The sequence below is a fragment of the Pristiophorus japonicus genome, chromosome X (assembly GCF_044704955.1).
Source record: "Pristiophorus japonicus isolate sPriJap1 chromosome X, sPriJap1.hap1, whole genome shotgun sequence".
Lineage (NCBI taxonomy): Eukaryota > Metazoa > Chordata > Chondrichthyes > Pristiophoridae > Pristiophorus > Pristiophorus japonicus.
Genome location: NC_092010.1, coordinates 14,778,976 through 14,798,829, shown reverse-complemented (window position 1 = coordinate 14,798,829; position 19,854 = coordinate 14,778,976). Strand labels below are relative to the sequence as shown.

Here is a 19,854-nt window from a genome sequence, read left to right as displayed (position 1 = left end):
GCAGTCGATGATTGCAGGAGTAGATGATTTCATAATAGGAGATTTCAGGAATTGATGATTTCATGAGTAGATGATTTCTGGAGTAGGAGATTTCAGGAGTAGGTGATTTCTGGATAGATTAATTCAGTCGTAGATTATTTCAGGGTCGGAAATTTCAGGAGTAGAAGATTTCAGGAGTAGATGATTTCAGGAGTAGTAGATTTCAGGAGTAGATGATTTCAGGAGTAGAAGATTTCAAGAGTGGATCATTTCAGGAGTAGATGATTTCAGGACTGGAAGATTTCAGGAATAATGATTTCAGGAGTAGGAGATTTCAGGACTAGTTGATTTCAGGAGTAGGAGATTTCAGAAGTTGAAGATTTCAGGAGTAAATGATTTCAGGAGTAGGCGATTTCAGGAGTAGATGATTTCAGGAGTAGTAGATTTCAGGAAAAGATGATTTCAGGAGTAGATGATTTCAGGAGTAGATGATTTCAGGAGTATGAGATTTCAGGAGTAGATTTCAGGAGTAAGTGATTTCAGGAGTCGATTATTTCAGGAAGAATCAAAGAGTCACCTGGGAAATGAGGAGAGATGAGCGATGAGAGACACAGGGTGCAGCCTCCTTGTGGTTGCAGCTTCTACCTCGAGTATAAGTGGTGATCTAAGTCTCAATTATACTCTGTAAACTGCTGCTCGATTAATGCAAAGTATTAAGTCTTGCTTGTGTTGAATAAAATTAAATCACGGTCCACAATACGGGTCAATCTCGAATCATTTGGTACCAGGGTTCCTCTGGGATCTTACACTAGACACCTGTCTGATGACTGGTGAAGTGAAGATGCTGGAAGAGGCAAATGTGCAGGGCGTCGTCCTGCTTGACATTTCAGAGCACAAGGTGGCAGCCAGGATCAAGGCTATTTACAGGACCTGCACAACGTAGGAACAGATGTAGATGAAGATGGCACACTTTATGGAAGCTGGTACTATTTACCAGATACACGCTGCAAGTATTGGTGCCAGAAAGTGTTGTGTACCTTGTTCCACAGTTGCTGCTGGCACACACCAAGCCCTCACACCACCCTACAACTCTTTCATTGTTTGCCATGCTAGCCCATACTCCAGCATATTCAAGATGCAACTTATAACTAACACTCTTGGCACAATCACATCTTCAAAGGGTTTAACAGATAATGTTAAACAAGTTACCTGCATGATACATGTCCACTTACGGACGCACAGATGAGCCGTGGACTGGCTACATGGTGTCAGCTCTCACATGTGAGTCAGAAGGTTGTGGGTTCAAGTCCCACTCCAGAGACTTGAGCACAAACATCCAGGCTGACACTCCAGCGCAGTGCTGAGGGAGCACTGCACTGTCGGAGGTGCCGTCTTTCGGATGAGACGTTAAACGTCTGCTCTCTCAGGTGAACATGGCACTATTTCGAAGAGGTCTCCCTGGTGCCCTGGCCAATATTTATCCCTGTACCAACATCACTAAAACAGGTTATCGGGTCATTATCTCATTGCTGTTTGTGGGAGCTTGCTGTGCACATATTGGCTGCTGCAGTTCCTACATTACAACAGTGAATACACTTCAAAAAGTACTTAATTGGCTGTGAAGTGTTTTGGCAGGTCCTGAGGTCATGAAAGGTGCTGTATAAATCCAAGTCTTTCTTTCACCACTGATCCTTATTTTTGCAGAAATGCAGCAATGTGGTGACATTGGGCAGCAGTGTAATGAAAACCATACAGTGCTGTGCACCAGTAACCTATTTGATATACTTGTCGACAGTACTTTGGCTGAAATGCTAAACTAGAAGGAGATGGGGACAAAAAAGCTGAGGTCCCATTGAAAGTGCCACCCCTATGGAGCAGGCGAGCTGCAAGTGGCCTTGCAGTTGATGGCGCAGCTTTTCAACTGGCTGCCTGCTGACATGGAACTTGTGTAGCCAGTTTGCGTGACCACTGGAAAGTAGCTGTAACAACGCCTGCAGATACAGTTTGTGCCATAAAGGCATGTGTGCCTCCTGGTCCACTTGACATGCCTTCTTTCAATCAAAAAATAGTGGATTCATTGCACTTCATAACCAAACCCATCATTAAATTAAACTGGATTATCTGTAGTCTTCACTTGGCTGCCTAGTCAGACCCTGATGTACTGCAAGAGCTACATTGAATATCTCTTCTTCTTAGGCAGTTCCTCGGAGTCGAGGATGACTTGCTTCCACACTAACATGAGTTCTCAGATAACTGATGAGACCAATGCGGGACCGACAGTCTCTGTCACAGGTTGGGGCAGACAGTGGTTGGAGGGACGGGTGGGTGGGGTGCTTGGTTTGTCCTGCGCTCCTTCCGCTGTTTGTACTTGGCTTCCGCGTGCTCCCGGCAAGAGACTCGAAGTGTTCGGTGCCTTCTCGGATGCTGCTCCTCCACTTTGAGCAGGCTTGGGCCGGGAATTCCCACGAGTCGGTGAGGATGTTGCATTTTTTCAGGGAGGATTGAGGGTATCCTTGAAACGTTTTCTCTGCCCTCCTGCGACTCGCGTGCTGTGACATATCTCAGAGTAGAGTGCTTGTTTCGGGAGTCTAGCATCGGGCATGCGGACAATGTGACCCGTTCATCGGAGCTGGTCAAGCATGGTCAATGCCTTGATGCTGGCCTGAGCGAGAACACTGATGTTGGTGCACCTATCCTGCCAATGAATTTGCAAGATCTTGCGGAGGCAGCATTGGTGGTACTTGTCCAGTGCTTTGAGGTGCATACTGTACATTATCTATGAATCTGAAGCATATAGGAGGCCGGGTATGACTACTGCTCTGTGGACCATGAGCTTGGTGCCAGGTTTGAGATCCTGGTCTTCGGACATTCTATTCCTCAGGCGGCCAAAGGCTGCACTGGCACACTGAAGGCGGTGTTGGGCTTTGCCATCGATGTCTGCCCTTGTTGATAGAGCTTCCCCGAAGCCCACACCAGGTGGGCAAGGGTAGACCCAGCTTTATCCCATCCAAAACAAGGTAAAAATGCCAGTAGGCTTCTTTTAAATGTATGATCCTACTAAAATGAAGCTATGATTGTGCTTGGACAGAGAGTGGCCCCTTTGGGTTAGGTGGATCTGAGGGAGAGTTCCTGGCCAGACCCAATATCTGTCCTTAATATAGGAGTAGTATGTGAGAATAGAGCCTGGTTTTTCTGTACCATTAATATTGGGGGAGTTCCTTTTTCATTTATGCTCCTTCAGGCAGTGACCACAGTTGGCCGCTCCACAAAAGGCCGGGAAATAATTTGGGGAGACTTGTTGTGGGGCCAAGAGGAGCAGGTGTTTGACGAATATCATCGTCCAGTCAGCCAGTGTTCATCCTGTTTATTTACCTTTGCACAGTCCATGGGGTCCACTGACTTCACTTACTCGATTCAGCACACAGTTGAAAGCTGGCAGTGTTGAGATTAGCATGAAAATAATTCCAGCCGTTGACATTTGAATGTGCTCAGGATTTACATATGTGATTAATGAGAGAGAAAAATCAGCAATTTCCCACAGGAAGTGTCCAATGAGAGTGCGGAGGATGTCAGTTCCCAGGGAATGTGCAACGTTCACAAGCAATGTGGTATGAAACTGTAAAATGCTTTCACTTACCAGAGCTACTAGCAATCTCCGTGACCGACTTTATCCCTGTAGCAGTGACTGTTTGGGACTGATGCTGACCTGATAATTGAAGAGTGTTCAGACTACTGTAAAATGTTATCAAAAATCAACATCCTCTCGAAAGACCTTGTTTTGCTTTCTCTAAATATAATGGGCTCGAATTTGCTGTACCCGGTGATCGAACAGTGCCTGCTGTTCGTTAAACTTGCCCTTTCCCGCTTCATTTGTCTGAGCTTTTGCACGGCAAGTTGATGCAAGTGGGAGACCAAAATCATCATCATCATCATCATAGGCAGTCCCTCGAAGCGAGGATGACTTGCTTTCACGCCAAAAAGGGATGAGTTCACAGGTGTTTCAATGAAGGACCTAATATTCCAGGTTCCGAACTACATCCTGAAGGGTGGAAGATACCTGTGCATGGATTTTTTTAACGTGGGGTGGCCGTTGCACACCAGCCCCCACACGGGCTTGACAGAGCTAGGTCTTGATCCAGTGACAAGGGTTAACCAAGACGACTGGAGACCAGCTCTGCTGCATAGTGCGCACACATATCGCAGTGTGGGCTAGCTCATGCTGCCCCTGGGCCCTCGCCTCTCCTGGGCCCCGGTCACTTCCTTCTACCAAAATAGCGCATCGCCCTCTACAGGGCATCTGGGACCTGTGTGAACAGGGCCAGCAACTGTGTGTCTCCTTAACCAATCAGATCGAAGAATTGTTAATGAACAGCAGAGTCTCAACCAAAGAGTCCAAGAATAGTGAATTCAGCATCAAATCAGGAACAGAAAGTGAAATATAGAGAGGGAAAGAAAGATTGGATTAAGAGAGAGATAAAAGAGAAAAGAAAGTTTAAAAAAAAATTACTTTAAAAAAAAATCTCCAACAATTAAAAGCTGAAGGAATGAGACCTGCCCTTGTAAACGTTAATTTTCAGTGAAAGGGAGTTTGTTTGGCAGTCATGTAGACTTAAAAAGGTTACCTAGACTGATTTAGACAAGCCCTAACTTTCTGTGGTGGGTTTAACCAGTATCCACGACACAAGTACAGAGGGCAAGATACCCTGCAATCTTGTATATTCCCCTTCATGGCACCCACTCATCACTCCTTCCATTACATAAGAACATAAGAAATAGGAACAGAAGTAGGCCAACTGGCCCCTCGAGCCTGCTACGCCATTTAATACGATCATGGCTGATCCGATCATGGACTCAGCTCCACTTCCCTGCCCGCTCCCCATAACCCCTTATTGTTTAAGAAACTATCTATTTCTGTCTTAAATGTATTCAATGTCCCAGCTGCCACAGCTCTCTGAGGCACTCTCTCTCGAGTACGTTGCCACCGAAATCCCGAGCCAAACCCTTTGTTATAACTTGACATTCCACAATGTGAGCGCTGTGCGTTGTGTGAACTCGGGAGTGTGAGCGCTGTGTTATGTGACTTCGGAAAGGTTATGCCTACAGTGCCTGTATACATTGATATCTCGGCAGGAAGGCTGCACTGACACATTGTAGCCAGAATGCTGGATGTGTGGTGTGCACTCCCACCTCGGCATTATTTGCTTTGTCTGCACACTGGTTGACATCACATTTCTCAGCCTTTGCTTGAAGTGAAGCACGTGCGGCCCGCGTTGCCGAGGGGATGGCTTGGTGCGGTCACAATGGGCGGTTGCGGTGGTTACGCGGATCCCCTCTGCCTCCTTCAGTCGGTGTGCGGGAGCTGGGTCGACAGCAGCGCAAACACTCCCTCTGTGCACAGCGTCTGACTCTGCGACATGAGAGCCAAGGTAAGAATCGGACTCTCCTCCTGCCGCTTCGTCCCAGCGATGGCTCCAACTCACTGCTGGGGCTTTCAGTGGATAAAGGGGATCAGTGGGAAATCAGTGGGTAAAGGGGATCAGTGGGAAATCAGTGGGTAAAGGGGATCAGTGGGAAATCAGTGGATAAAGGGGATCAATGGGAAATCAATGGATAACGGGATCCGTGGGAAATCAATGGATAAAGGAGACCAGTGGGAAATCAATGGATAAAGTGGATCCATGGGAAATCAATGCATAAAGGGGATCCATGGGAAATCAATGGATAAAGGGGATCCGTGGGAAATCAATGGATAAGGGGGATCCATGGGAAATCATAGGGTAAAGGGGATCAGTGGGATATCAATGGGTAAAGGGGATCCGTGGGAATTCAATGGATAAAGAGGATCTGTGGGAATTCAATGGATAAAGGGGATCCGTGGGAAGTCTATGGATAAAGGGGATCAGTGGGTAATCAATGGATAAAGGGGATCCGTGGGAATTCAATGGATAAAGGGGATCCGTGGAAATTCAATGGATAAAGGGGATCCGTGGCAATTCAATGGATAAAGGGGATCAGTGGGAATTCAATGGATAAAGGGGATTTGTGGGCATTCAATGGATAAAGTGGGTCCGTGGGCATTCACTGGATAAAGGGGATTAGTGGGAATTCAATGGGTAAAGGGGATCCTTGGGTAATCAATGGATAAAGGGGATCCGTGGGAATGCAATGGATAATGTGGATCAGTGCAAAATTAAAGGATAAAGGGGATCAGTGGGAAATCAGTGGGTAAAGGGGATCAGTGTGAAATCAGTGGATAAAGGGGATCAATGGGAAATCAATGGATAACGGGATCCGTGGGAAATCAATGGATAAAGGAGACCAGTGGGAAATCAATGGATAAAGTGGATCCATGGGAAATCAATGCATAAAGGGGATCCATGGGAAATCAATGGATAAAGGGGATCCGTGGGAAATCAATGGATAAGGGGGATCCATGGGAAATCATAGGGTAAAGGGGATCAGTGGGAAATCAATGGATAAGGGGGATCCGTAGGAAATCAGTGGGTAAAGGGGATCAGTGGGAAATCAATGGGTAAAGGGGATCCGTGGGAATTCAATGGATAAAGGGGATCCGTGGGAAATCAATGGATAAAGGGGATCAGTGGGAAATCAATCGATAAAGGGGATCCGTGGGAAATCAATGGATAAAGGGGATCAGTAGGAAATCAATGGGTAAAGGGGATCCGTGGGAATTCAATGGATAAAGAGGATCCGTGGGAATTCAATGGATAAAGGGGATCCGTGGGAAGTCTATGGATAAAGGGGATTCGTGGGCATTCAATGGATAAAGTGGGTCCGTGGGAATTCACTGGATAAAGGGGATTAGTGGGAATTCAATGGGTAAAGGGGATCCGTGGGTAATCAATGGATAAAGGGGATCCATGGGAATGCAATGGATAATGGGGATCAGTGCAAAATTAAAGGATAAAGGGGATCAGTGGGAAATCAATGGATAAAGGGTATCCGTGGGAAATCAGTGGATAAAGGGAATCCATGGGAAATCAATGGATAAAGGGGATCCGTGGGAAATCAGTGGGTAAAGGGGATCAGTGGGAAATCAGTGGGTAAAGGGGATCCGTGGGAAATCAATGGATAAAGTGGATCTGTGGGAATTCAATGGATAAAGGGATTCAGTGCGAATTCAATGGTAAAGGGGATTTGTGGGCATTAAATGGATAAAGGGAGTCCGTGGGAATTCACTAGATAAAGGGGATTAGTGGGAATTCAATGGGTAAAGGGGATCCATGGGTGATCAATGGATAATGGGGATCAGTGGGAATTCAATGGATAAAGGGGATCTGTGGAAATTCAATGGATAAAAGGGATTAGTGGGAATTCAATGGATAAAGGGTATCCGTGGAAATTCAATGGATAAAGGGGATCAGTGGGAATTCAATGGATAAAAGGGATCAGTGGGAATTCAATGGATGAAGGGGATCAGTGGGAAATCGACGGATAAAGGGCATCAGTGGGAAATCAATGGATAAACGGAATCCGTGGGAAATTAATGGATAAACGGGATCCGTGGGAAATCAATGGATAATGGGGATCCGTGACAAATCAATGGATGAAGTGGGTCCGTGGGAATTCAATGGATAAAGGGGATCAGTGGGAAATCAATGGATAAAGGGGATCAGTGCGAAATCAGTGGGTAAAGGGGATCACTGGGAAATCAATGGATAAAGGGGATACGAGGGAAATCAATGGATGAAGGGGATCAGTGGGATGAACGGGATCAGTGGGATGAACGGGATCAATGGGGGAACGAAACATCCATTATTCCCGACTCTGTTGGTCTGTTGCCACGCAGTAATTATGTTTCAGCGCAAGCTGTTGCAGACACTTGCTGGATGTGTGGTCATCGCAGGCACCTGTAGCAAAGCAGGTCCTCCCATCGTGTGCAGCGACTGCACATTATGTGCTTCAGCTGTCTCTCCTAAACTCTTTTCTCTTAAATGTTTCATAAATTAAAACAGAACTTTGTGATTTCCCCCATCCAATATCATTTTAGGCTAACTGCACTGCCAGGCTGCACTCCACATTCTGTTCTTTCACAACACAAGATTCATTTTTCACTCGAGTTCAAATTGGTGCTGTCTTTATTTACACACTCGTCCAACTGCCAGGGAACAGCTAATCACCACTTAACCAATTGGTCTATTCGCAGCTCAAACCAGCCCACAGACGAGCACAAAATGAGTTTTAGCAGCTGTTGATCCATGTTCATATACACCTCAAAGTTGCTAAGACGAAGTGATGTTGGTCATCTAATTTTCGGATTTATCCACCAATAAGCCGCCAGTACTAAAAGCAGGAAAGTGATGCTTGGGATTGATGGGCTGATTGCCACGGCTCTCTGTTTGCAGATTGAGCATCCCTGGCCTATGGCATACGGCACCCTAGTCGGAAAACACCTGATCTCGTCTGATCTCGGAAGCTAAACAGAGTCAGGCCTGGTTAGTACTTGGATGGGAGACTGCCTGGGAATACCAGGTGCAGTAGGCTTTATAGTCAGCATGGCCGAGCGGTCTAAGGTGCTATGTTCAGTTCAAAATCTATCCTGAAGATAAGGGTTCAAATCCCACTTCTGGTGTTTATTATGTTCCAAAAAGAGTTCCCTGTCCTATGCTTTGAAGCCTTTGTTCACACACGAATCAGTCTGTGCTCTAGAAACGGTGCATGATTCAAGCTGGTTTTACAACCAAATTGTACTGGGGATCCTGGTCTGAAATTAGCAGAACTTTGGGGCTTGGCACTTGAACCACTGCTTTATCAGAATAGTGAATGGGTAACTGAACTTCGAGTTTTTGCAAAACTCGGAGCGTCGAGAGTTCGTAGAGGGACGTGGTCGGGGCCCAGGAGAGGTGAGGGCCCAGGGGCAGCACGGGCCAGCCCACACTGCGATATGTACGCACCAGGTCCGTGCAGCAGAGCTGGTCTTCTTGGTTAATCCTTGCCACTGGACCAAGACCTAGCTCTGTCAAGTCCGTGTGGTGGCTGGTGTGCAACGGCCACCACACGTTAAAAAAATCCACGCACAGGCATCTTCCACCCTTCAGGATGTAGTTCGGGTCCTTGAATATTCGGTCCTTCATTGAAACACCTGTGAACTCATTCCTTTTTGACGTGAAAGCTAGTCATCCTCGATTCGAGGGACTGCCTATGATGAGTTGTTATGTTTACTGGACTAGCCCCAAGGCCTGGACTAATAATCTGGAGGCGTGAGTTCAAGTCCCACCACAGCAGCTGGGGAATTTAAATTCAGTTCATTAAATAAATCTGGAATTTAAATTTTTTAAAAACTAGTATCAGTAATGGTGACCATGAAACTACGGGATTGTTGTTAAAACCCCATCTGGTTCACTTAATGTCCTTTAGAGAAGGAAATCTGTTGTCCTTACCCGGTCTGGCCTATATGTGACTCCATACCCACAGCAATGTGGCTGACTCATAACTGCCCTCTGAAATGGCCCAGCAAGCCGCTCAGCTGTACACAACCACTACGACAAATTCAGCACTGTGGCAGTACTTTCACCAAAAGGACTGCAACAGTTCAAGAAGGCAGCTCACCACCACTTTCTCAAGGGCAATTAGGGATGGGCAATAAATGCCAGCTTTGCCAGCGATGTCCACTTCCCATGATCAAATAAATATAAAATGTGTGTGTCTATAATCCTGCATTTAGTGTCGAATGGTACCGATTGTTAATACTTCATTCACAAATGCATAGCTACAGTGGCCTTGCATTGGTTAGTGATTATAAATGTAACAAAGTCTTCCTCCCAGGTTCTGGTTATAGAATTGTAGGCTTGTGAGGTGGGACAGTGATGGTGGGGAGGGAATGCTTTCAATACACAATGCTAATTTCTCCTTTTCCCTTGCAGTGGAAGAAGAAGCGTATGCGCAGGTATGTCTCAACCAAGCTAATTATACAATAGTGCACATTCCCCTTCTAAACTCTAACATAAAAGCAGAGAAGTCCTGCTATAACTGTACAGGGTATTGGTAAGGCCACACCTGGAGTACTGCATACAGTTTTGGTTTTATTTAAGGAAGGATATATTTGCATTGGAGGCTGTTCAGAGAAGGTTCACTAGGTTGATTCCGGAGATGAGGGCGTTGACTTATGAAGATAGGTTGAGTATGTTGGGACTATACTCATTGGAGTTCAGAAGAATGAGAGGTGATCTTATTGAAACATATAAGATAATGAGGGGGCTCGACAAGGTGGATGCAGAAAGGATATTTCCACTCATAGGGGAAATTAAAATAGGGGACTTAGTCTCAGAATAAGGGGCCGCCCATTTAAAACTGAGATTAGGAGGAATTTCTTCTCTCAGAGGGTTGTAGAGGCTGGGTTATTGAATATATTTAAGGCGAAGACTGACAGATTTTTGAGCGATAAGGGAATAAAGGGTTATGAGGAGCGGGCAGGGAAGTGGAACTGAGTCCATGATCAGATCAGCCATGATCTTATTAAATGGTGGAGCAGGCTCGAGGGGCCAAACTCCTGCTCCTAGTTCTTATGTTCTTATGTAATCAGCATCAAGTTAAAGGCACCTCTTTTGTTGCTCTTGGGATCTGAATGTGTTGAATATGTTCTATGTCTAATTGTTGCCAATCACAAACTTCATGGACCATTTCAAGTGTCCTCCTTCCCAGGGTTTCATTTTGCGTGGAAAGAAATCAGTTAGTGCTACTGATCACGATTCCGTCGCCCCTTTTTGGAAGTGCATAGCAGGGTAGGATTAGGTCTGGTTGTGGTGACTCTTGTGGACAAATAATACAGCAACTTCCATGTTTCCTACATTACAACAGTGACTGCACTCCAAAAGTACTTCATTGGCTGTAAAGCGCTTTGAGACATACGGTGGTCGTGAAAGGTGCTATATAAATCCAAGTCTTTCTTTTTTATATACATAAGCACCTAATTAATGTAGAAAACTGTCCCAAAACGCTTCTGATGTGCAAGGAAATGAAAATGGATGCCAAGCCCAAGGGGGAGATATTAAGTTTGGTCACAAGGCGGGTATTAAGGAACGTCCAGGAGATGCAAAGGTAGCGGGGTAATAATGTGCTGGCACTGGCTGTCAGAAGCTTTGCACAAGAATAGCTACTAAGATGAGGTGGCAGAGAGCCACCACTTCCTGTGGAAGAGTGACCTCAATGTGAGTCCTCCCTTCAAGAGCAGAAATGAGAGAAGACTGGAGGGGGAGTTTTAAGTAAAATTGTTCATGTATATGTGATGGGAGATGTGTGTCCTATATACGCTGCAGTAGTCATTGACCAATGCTACATCTACTTACCAAGTACTTACTTATTTTCCTGTTACAGACTGAAACGCAAGAGGCGAAAGATGAGGCAGAGGTCCCAATAAACCTTCTGTAGAGTTACTGCTGATCTTTGTAATGTTAGATTGAAAACTAGAGGACTTGGGACTGGTCTTGTTGGCCTGAGGCAAGACCATCAAAATCCTAGAATGTTTCCCATGCCCAGACAGTGGATGAAGATATTTTCATGACAGTTACTTTATGTTCTGGAACTCCAAAATGAAGCTGCTTTGGACTTGTTATAGTGTGTTAAAGCAGTAGCTCTCAATAATAAGTTTCTTTTGTTGTTTAACATGTGATCAATAGCAAAGTCAATGGTTATACAGCAGTAACAGTTTAATTTCAGTTTCTGCCAGAAACCTGGGTCCATAAGCACTTTGCCGAAGCATTAGCTTTGGCGCTAACCGGTCCCGCTCATGCACAGAAGGTGGCGCAGTGCGCAGGCGGTCCCGCTCGTGGACAGAAGGTGGCGCAGTGCGCAGGCGGTCCCGCTCGTGGACAGAAGGTGGCGCAGTGCGAAGGCGGTCCCGCTCATGCACAGAAGGTGGCGCAGTGCGCAGGCGGTCCCGCTCGTGGACAGAAGGTGGCGCAGTGCGAAGGCGGTCCCGCTCGTGGACAGAAGGTGGCGCTGTGCTGTGAATGCCCGGTTGAAGATGGCGGTGCGGAAGAAGGACGGAGGCCCGAATGTGAAATATTTCGAGTCTTCGGACACGGTATCGCAGTTCGACAACGTGCGGCTGTGGCTGGGGAAAAATTACAAGAAGGTGAGCGGCGGCGGCCGCGGGGAGCGGGGCTCGGGCTCGGGCTCTGACCCTGACCGCGGGGCGGCCAACAATAACGGTGCGTCGGGCCTGAGGGAATGCGGAATGGAAATAAAAGATGGGCTTTCTTGTTGTTGTTATGGTTATTAAAATGGGAGGGGACGGGGCCGCGGGCAGAGGGCCCCACCTTACCTCACTCTCCCCGGGCCGGGCCGGGCCGGCTGCTGAGGTGGGGCGTGCGTGCGCGGGCGGGCGTACCGCCCAGTCAGTGAAGGTCTGACAGGCGGGCGGAAAGCCCCCCGCGCGCCCCAGGCCGCGCGCCAACTCATTAAGGCCACCTGCGTCAGGGAGAGGATAGGGTGCGCGCGCACACACACATATACACAGCCAGCCGAGTGGTCGCAGGTATGCCAGTCCGGTCAGTGGTGTCCACATCTGGGCAGGAATCATGATTTTAAATACCTCTTTCAAATCTCCGCTCATCCTCAACCTGCTCTGCTCAATTTTTAACTGACCTCTTCCGCCTAACCTGTCCGGTTTTGGAAGGGGGTCAGTGCCAGAGGTCGTAGGCAGCTGTTCTCTCTTCTCCCCCCACCTGTACACCCTGTGATCGTTGTGTTCTTGGTGTCAGAATTTACATTAGAGAAAGAAACCTTTCCCTTAGTTGAGGAAGATTCTAGGAGTTGACTCCAAACAGCAACACTGTCTTAATCCGGCAGTGCATAACCTCTCTGAGATACACAGCAATCAGGTCACATAACATTTTCACTCAGGCCTTGGGCCAGGACATTCTACAGAGTTGAGATTAAATTACTTATTTACCGAAAAGAGCTCGACTCAAATAGTGCCTCAAGTGAAATTGCCATTGCCTTGAATTAAATAGTGGAAGCAATGAAATGCACTCCCATTCAATCATAATTCCATGGCCCAAAATTTCCTGGAACAGTCTGTGACTTACACCGTTTACATAAGAACATAAGAACATAAGAAATGGAAGCAGGAGTAGGCCATAAGGCCCCTCAAGCCCGCTCCGACATTCGATAAGATCTTGGCTGATCTGATCTTGGCCTCAACTCCACTTCCCTGCCTGCTCCCCATAACCCTTTATTCCTTTATCATTCAAAAATCTGTTTATCTCCACCTTAAATATGTTCAAAGACCCAGCCTCCACAGCTCTGGGGTAGAGAATTCCAAAGATTCACAACCCTCTGAGAGAAGAAATTCCTTCTCATTTCTGTTTTAAATGCGTGACCCCTTATTCTGAAACTATGCCCCCTGGTTCTAGATTCCCCCAAGGGGCAACATCCTCTCTGTATCTACCCTGCAAGCCCCCTCAGAATCTTATATGTTTCAATTAGATCACCTCTCATTCTTCTAAAATCCAATGAGTATAGGCCCAACCTGCTCAACCTTTCTTCATATGATAACCCCTTGATCTCCGCAATCAACCTAGTGAACCTTCTCTGAACTGCCTCCAATGCAAGTATATCCTTCCTTAAATAAGGAGACCAAAACTGTACGCAGTACTCCAGGTGTGGTCTTACTAACGCCCTGTACAGTTGGAGCAGGACTTTCCTTACTTTTATACTCCATCCCCTTTGTGATAAAGGCCAGCATTCCATTTGCCTTCCTGATTACTTGCTGTACCTGCATGCTAACTTTTTGCATTTCATGCACAAGAACCCCCAGATCTCTGTTCTACAGCATTTTGTAATCGTTCCCATTTAAATAATAATTTGCCTTTTTACTTTTCCTACCAAAGTGGATAACCTCACATCACATTATAGTCCATCTGCCAAATTTTTGCCCACTCACTGAGCCTGTCTATATCCCTATCCCTTTGTAGATTCTTTGTGTCCTCCTCACAACTTGCTTTTCCACCTATCTTTGTATCATCTGCAAATTTGGCTATGTTACACTCGATCCCTTCATCCAAGTCATTAATATAAATTGTAAATAGTTGAGGCCCCAGCACCGATCCCTGCGGCACCCCACTTGTTGCAGTTTGCCAACCTAAAAATGACCCATTTATCCCGACTCTCTGTTTTCTGTTAGTTAGCCAATCCTCAATCCATGCTAATATATTACCCCCAACCCCGTGAACTCTTATCTTGTGCAGTAACCTCTTATGTGGCACTTTATTGAATGCCTTCTGGAAATCCAAATTCACCACATCCACTGGTTCTCCTGGTTTTGTGTTTACAAATTCTCGTAACGAATGGCTGAACTGGACACTCGTTCAATTCAACATGAACTTGCATCAGAAATGCTAACTTGCTGTAAGTGACGGTTTTATAATCCATTAAACGGGTGTAACATTGACGGATTCATATTGGACATAGAATCTGCTGGAACCACTCTGGTACGTCTAACAGATAAACAATCCTATTTAGAGATTGCAACTGTTTGGCACAAACCCATTTTTAAAGGATGCAAGAGAGGTGGAGAGACGGAGGATGAAGATTTCTCCCATGGGAGAGAGATTTTATTTCTGCGCTATATATGTTCCAGCTGTAAGTGGCTTTATCAGAGAGTAACAGAAAATGGATTATTAATTTCTAGGTTACGCCAGCCATCACATATGATGAGTGAATCACATTGACACCAACGCTCCTGCTATAATTGGTGGGGACTATAATTACAACCACACCTAACGATGATTGGTTGGGAATTCAACTGTGTCACAGTACAGAGCTCCATATCTAAGGCATTTACGATTCCAAATGCACATTCCAAACAGCCAATATTTATATATTTCTCTTCCTCCCTCCACTTGATAACCGACACAATTCTGCATTACTTAATGATATAACAGCTATAATACAACTCCATAGTTGTATTCATAGTAAAGGATCCTCTGGGCCAGAGTGATCATAATATGATATAATTTCACATTAAGTTTGAGAGTGACTTGCCTAAGTCCGAAACTAGAGTCCTAAACTTAAATCAAGCCAATTACATTGAGGGTTGGCTAAGATAGATTGGAAAAATAAATTAAAAGATAAGCAGTGGCTAGCATTTAAAGAAATATTTCATAATTCTCAAAATAAATAATTCCATTGAGAAACTAAAACTCCACGGGAAAAGTGATCCATCCGTGGCTAACTAAAGAAGTTAAGGATAGCATTAGATTGAAAGAAGAAGCTTATAATGTTGCGAAGTACAGTAGTAAGCGTGAGGATTGGGACAGTTTCAGAAACCAGCAAAGGATGATCAAAAAATTGATAAAAAGGGAAAAAAAGAGTACGAGAGAAAACTAGTAAGAAACATAAAAACAGATTGTAAAAGCTTCTTACAAGTTTGTAAAAAGGAAGAGAGTAGCAAAAGTAAATGTTGGTCCCTTAGAGGCTGAGACAGGAGAAATTATTATGGGGAATAAGGAAATGGCAGAAACGTTAAACACATTTTGTATCTGTCTTCACAGTAGAAGACACAAAAAGCATCCCAAAAATGGTGGGGAACCAAGGTTCTAATGAGGGTGAGTGTAATGTATTTGCTTCGTGGGTTCTTTGCTTAAGAATCCATAGCAACACGTTGCTATTAAGAACTAGTTGGTTTATTAACAAAGGTTTAACAATCACACGACACATTACCAGTTCATCCACCAGGCTCACAACCACCTGCCTCATCGTGGATGACCAAGACCCAACTGACTGGGGTTTTATTGAGTCTTGTGAATAGCACATGACTGGCTCAGTCACTCGCAATGCAACAGCTCTACAACTATTAAAATAAACAGATAAAGCCAAGTGCCCCCTTATTAAATGGACACTAGAACCCACAAATTACCAATAAAATGTTAAAGGAAACTTAAAAAAATAAAATAAAAATTCTGTTCTTGTTGAAATGATGCGCTCCAGAAAATGCAGGTGGCCTGGGAGTCCATGAACCGACTTAAAAATTTATTGCACGGGACTGCCCCATGCAACACCCTCCAGGCCAAGTCCCCAATAATTAAAAGGAGGACTCCCGCACAGAGAGCCCTCTATTGGGGACCCCCGCCTCCTCCGGAAGGCAACAGCTCTACAATTATTTTAATTAAACTATAAAGGGGCACTAGAACCGACATATTAATAAATAAAACTTTGTGAACCTTAAACAGTCAAATTAAAATGTGGTTGCCGGGGGCATTCCAGTCCCTCCGGCGCCCACCTCTCGCGGAAGGCCGCGAGCGTACCGGTGGACACTGCGTGTTCCATCTCCAGGGACACCCTGGCTCGAACATAACCGCGGAAGAGAGGCAGGCAGTTGGCCTGAATGACCCCCTCGATCGCCCGTTGCCTGGATGTGTTAATGGTCACCATGGCCAGGTCCAGGAGCAGTCCAACGAGGAGGTCTTCGGACCTACCCGCTCCCCTCCGCACAGGGTGCCCAAAGATCAGGAGCGTGGGACTGAAGTGCAGCCAAAAATCGAGGAGCAGCCCCTTCAAATAATAAAATAGTGGCTGCAACCTCACACATTTAATATAAACATGGAACACGGACTCTTCCAGACCGCAGAAATTGCAAGCGGCCTGGGAGCCCGTGAACCGTCTTAAAAATCTATTGCATGGGACTGCTCCGTGCAACACCCTCCAGGCCAAGTCCCCAATAAATAAGGGAAGGACTCCCGCGTAGAGAGCCCTCCATTGGGGATCCCCGCCTCCTCGGGGCGGCAACAGCTCTACCAACCTGTGAGCATACTCATTACAGTGAGGAACTTAACATAATTAATATTAGTGGAGAAAAAGTACTCGAGAAACTAATGGGACTAAAAGCCGACAAATCCCCTGGACCTGACGGTCTACATGCTAGGGTTCTAAAAGAGGTGGCTGCAGAGATAGTGGATGCATTGGTTTTGATCTTCCAAAATTCCCTGGCTTCTAGATTGGTCCCAGCGGATTGGAAGGTAGCAAATGTAACACCGCTATTCAAGAAAGGAGGGAAAGAGAAAACACGGAACTACAGGCCAGTTAGCCTGACATCATCATAGGCGGTCCCTCGAAGCGAGGATGACTTGCTTCCACGCCAAAAAGGGATGAGTTTACAGGTGTTTCAATGAAGGACCTAATATTCCCGATCCCAAACTTGAAGGGTGGAAAATGCCTGTGCATGGATTTAACGTGTGGTGGCCGTTCAGCCATCGGGAAAATGCTGGCATCCATTGTTAAGGCAGTGGTATCAGAACACTTAGAAAATCATTAGGCAGGGTCAACATGGTTTTATGAAAGGGAAATCAGGTTTGAAAAATGTATTAGCGTTTTTTGAGGATGTAACTAGCAGGGTAGATAAAGGGAAACCAGTGGATATAATATATTTGGATTTCCAAAAGGCATTTGATAAGGTGCCACATAAAAAGTTACAACACAAGATAGGGGCTCGTGGGATTGGAGGTCATATATTAGCATGGACAGAAAACAGAGAGTAGGGATAAATGGGTAATTTTCAGATTGGCAGGCTGTAACTAATGGGGTGCTGCAAGGATCAGTGCTGGGGCCTCAGCTATTTACACTCTATATTAATGATCTAGATGAAGGGACTGAGTGCAATGTATCCACGTTTGCTGATGATACAAAGCTAGGTGGACAGTAAGCTGTGAGGAGAACACAAAGTTTCTGCAAAGGGATATAGATTGAGTGAGTGGGCAGTAAGGTGGCAGATGGAGTATAATGTGGGAAATGTGAGGTTATTCACTTTGGGAGGAAGAATAGAAAAACAGAATATTTTTTAAATTGTGGGAAACTTTTAAATGTTGATGTTGAGTGAGATTTGAGTGTCCTTGTGCAAGAAACACAGAAAGCTAGCGTGCAGGTACAGCAAGCAATAAGGAAGGCAAATATCATGTTGTCCTTTATTGTAAGGGAGTTGGAGTATAAGAGTAAGGAAGTCTTGCTACAATGGTGAGACCACACCTGGAGTACTGTGCACAGTTTTGGTCTCCTTATCTAGGGAAGGATACACTTGCCATGGAAGCGGGACAACGAAGGTTCACTAGATTGATTCCTGGGATGAGAGGGCTGTCTTATGAGGAGGGATTGTGGAGAATGGGCCTATACTATCTGGAGTTTAGAAGAATGAGAGGTGATCTGATTGAAACATACAGCATTCTGAAGGGGATTAACAAGGTAGATGCTGAGAGGTTGTTTCCCCTGGCTGGGGAGTCTAGAACTGGGGGGCACAGTCTCAGGATAAGGGGTCGGCCATTTAAGACAGATGAGGAGGAATTTCTTCACTCAGAGGGTGGTGAATCTTTGGAATTTTCTGCCCCAGGGAGCTGTGGATGCTGAGTCTCTGAATATCTGAAATTTAAAAAACACATTTTATTTTTAAAAACCCTGCCCACTACGTTAAATTTATTTTAAACCATAATTAAAAAATCTTTTTAAAAACTCGGAAAAACCATTTTTCTCGAAGACATTTATTGATTTTAATTTCAATTAATTTTAATTATGCGAGGTGTTTTTTTATTTTTTATTTGGTGTTATTGTGTTTGTTTTTTTTCTCAATTAATAGCAATGAGAACGTGTAGATACGGAGTTCCCATTGCTATTAATTGAGAATACTGTACCTGATTGGTTGAGCAGTCACACGTGACTGCACCTTCTGCGTGGAAACCTGGAGGACAGTAGCGTGTTTCACAGCGAGGGAAGAGAAGGCCTCCCCACGCTCCTCCCGGAGAAAAATTGTCCAGTCGGAGGCGTTCGTCCGAAAGAAGCCTCCGACTGGAATTTCAGGGCCAATATTACTACAGTAGAAGGAGACTTGGATAGTAGTCTAATATTAGCAGACTTCAGGACAGTCTGATGAACATGTTGCTTACAGCTCCTTTCATCTGGCCGTGCACACTTTGCTCACTCACCAGTCCAGCAGATAGATCTTGTTTTTGGGAAGCTGGGCTCACTTGAGTAATTACATAAGAGCCAAGTTTTGTGCTAATTCATCATAAAGCCACCGATATGTTGGGACTCCCTGGAGGTTGAGTTTCTAATTGAGATTTAAATAGGATTTTCACACATAACCTGTGATGCAAATATTTTAGTATGATAAGGAAAGATAGAGTGATTCAGAGGTTTTATTTGTATAGCTTTAGAGGTATCATTCATGGTTGGTGTATTTGGATCAAAGGCAGTTGTCACTCTGGAATCTTTGGGTGTAGTTGCATCTGGTTGGCTAAAAGCATTTAATGTGGATAAATACACCAGCATTATTGAAGTGGAAGTATCGATCAATAATATATTAATTGTCTGACTTCTGTGTGTACTTCCTGTCTATAATAACTTACTTTGTGTTGTGATGTTTTTGTCACACTTTTGCATGTCATTTCCATATGTGCATTGTTACAAGTGTAAAGTCTTGCCTTAGATATTCTCTCGGGTATAGCAGTGCTAGTCACTCCTTATGTGGTCTGAGCGTCTTGGGTTTCAGGGTGTGCCAATACTGCCCAGTATCTAACGATACAATAGTATAACCCGGGGATGTAACAACAGGACATCCATCCTTGTGATATGAATTGAATATCAGTGTCTTTGAAGACAGACCGAGAAAACATTTGATATAAATAGGCCGGTTACAAATCATTAAATTGTTATTTCACAGCAAGTGAACATACAGAATAACAATTATGATTAGATTCACATAACTCAATCAGTACAACTTGTCTGTATATAATAATACAAAATGATGAACACACTACACTACCCCATATCAAGAGGTCATCTTATTTCACTTAAACAAAATAACTCGGAACTACAACCCTGCATTCTGCTTCACAGGTTGGTGAAAGCTTCCCCTCGCAGTTGTTTATT

The 19,854-nt window shown here is 45.0% G+C and overlaps 1 protein-coding gene and 1 pseudogene across 4 annotated transcripts in view; both read left to right on the top strand.

Annotated features, from left to right (window-relative positions):
• The first annotated feature begins 8,366 nt into the window (after positions 1-8,366).
• Positions 8,367-8,484, top strand: LOC139241043 (5S ribosomal RNA; annotated as a pseudogene).
• A 3,448-nt stretch (positions 8,485-11,932) lies between these two features.
• LOC139240875 (SWI/SNF complex subunit SMARCC2-like) overlaps positions 11,933-19,854 on the top strand; it is an 875,893-nt gene continuing 867,971 nt past the window's right edge. For all 4 annotated transcript variants that reach the window (XM_070869382.1, XM_070869381.1, XM_070869383.1 and 1 more), the window contains exon 1: positions 11,933-12,073. In XM_070869382.1, coding sequence (XP_070725483.1) covers positions 11,963-12,073 — 111 coding nt within the window. In that variant the 5' untranslated portion in view covers positions 11,933-11,962. The remainder of the gene's footprint in view (positions 12,074-19,854) is intronic.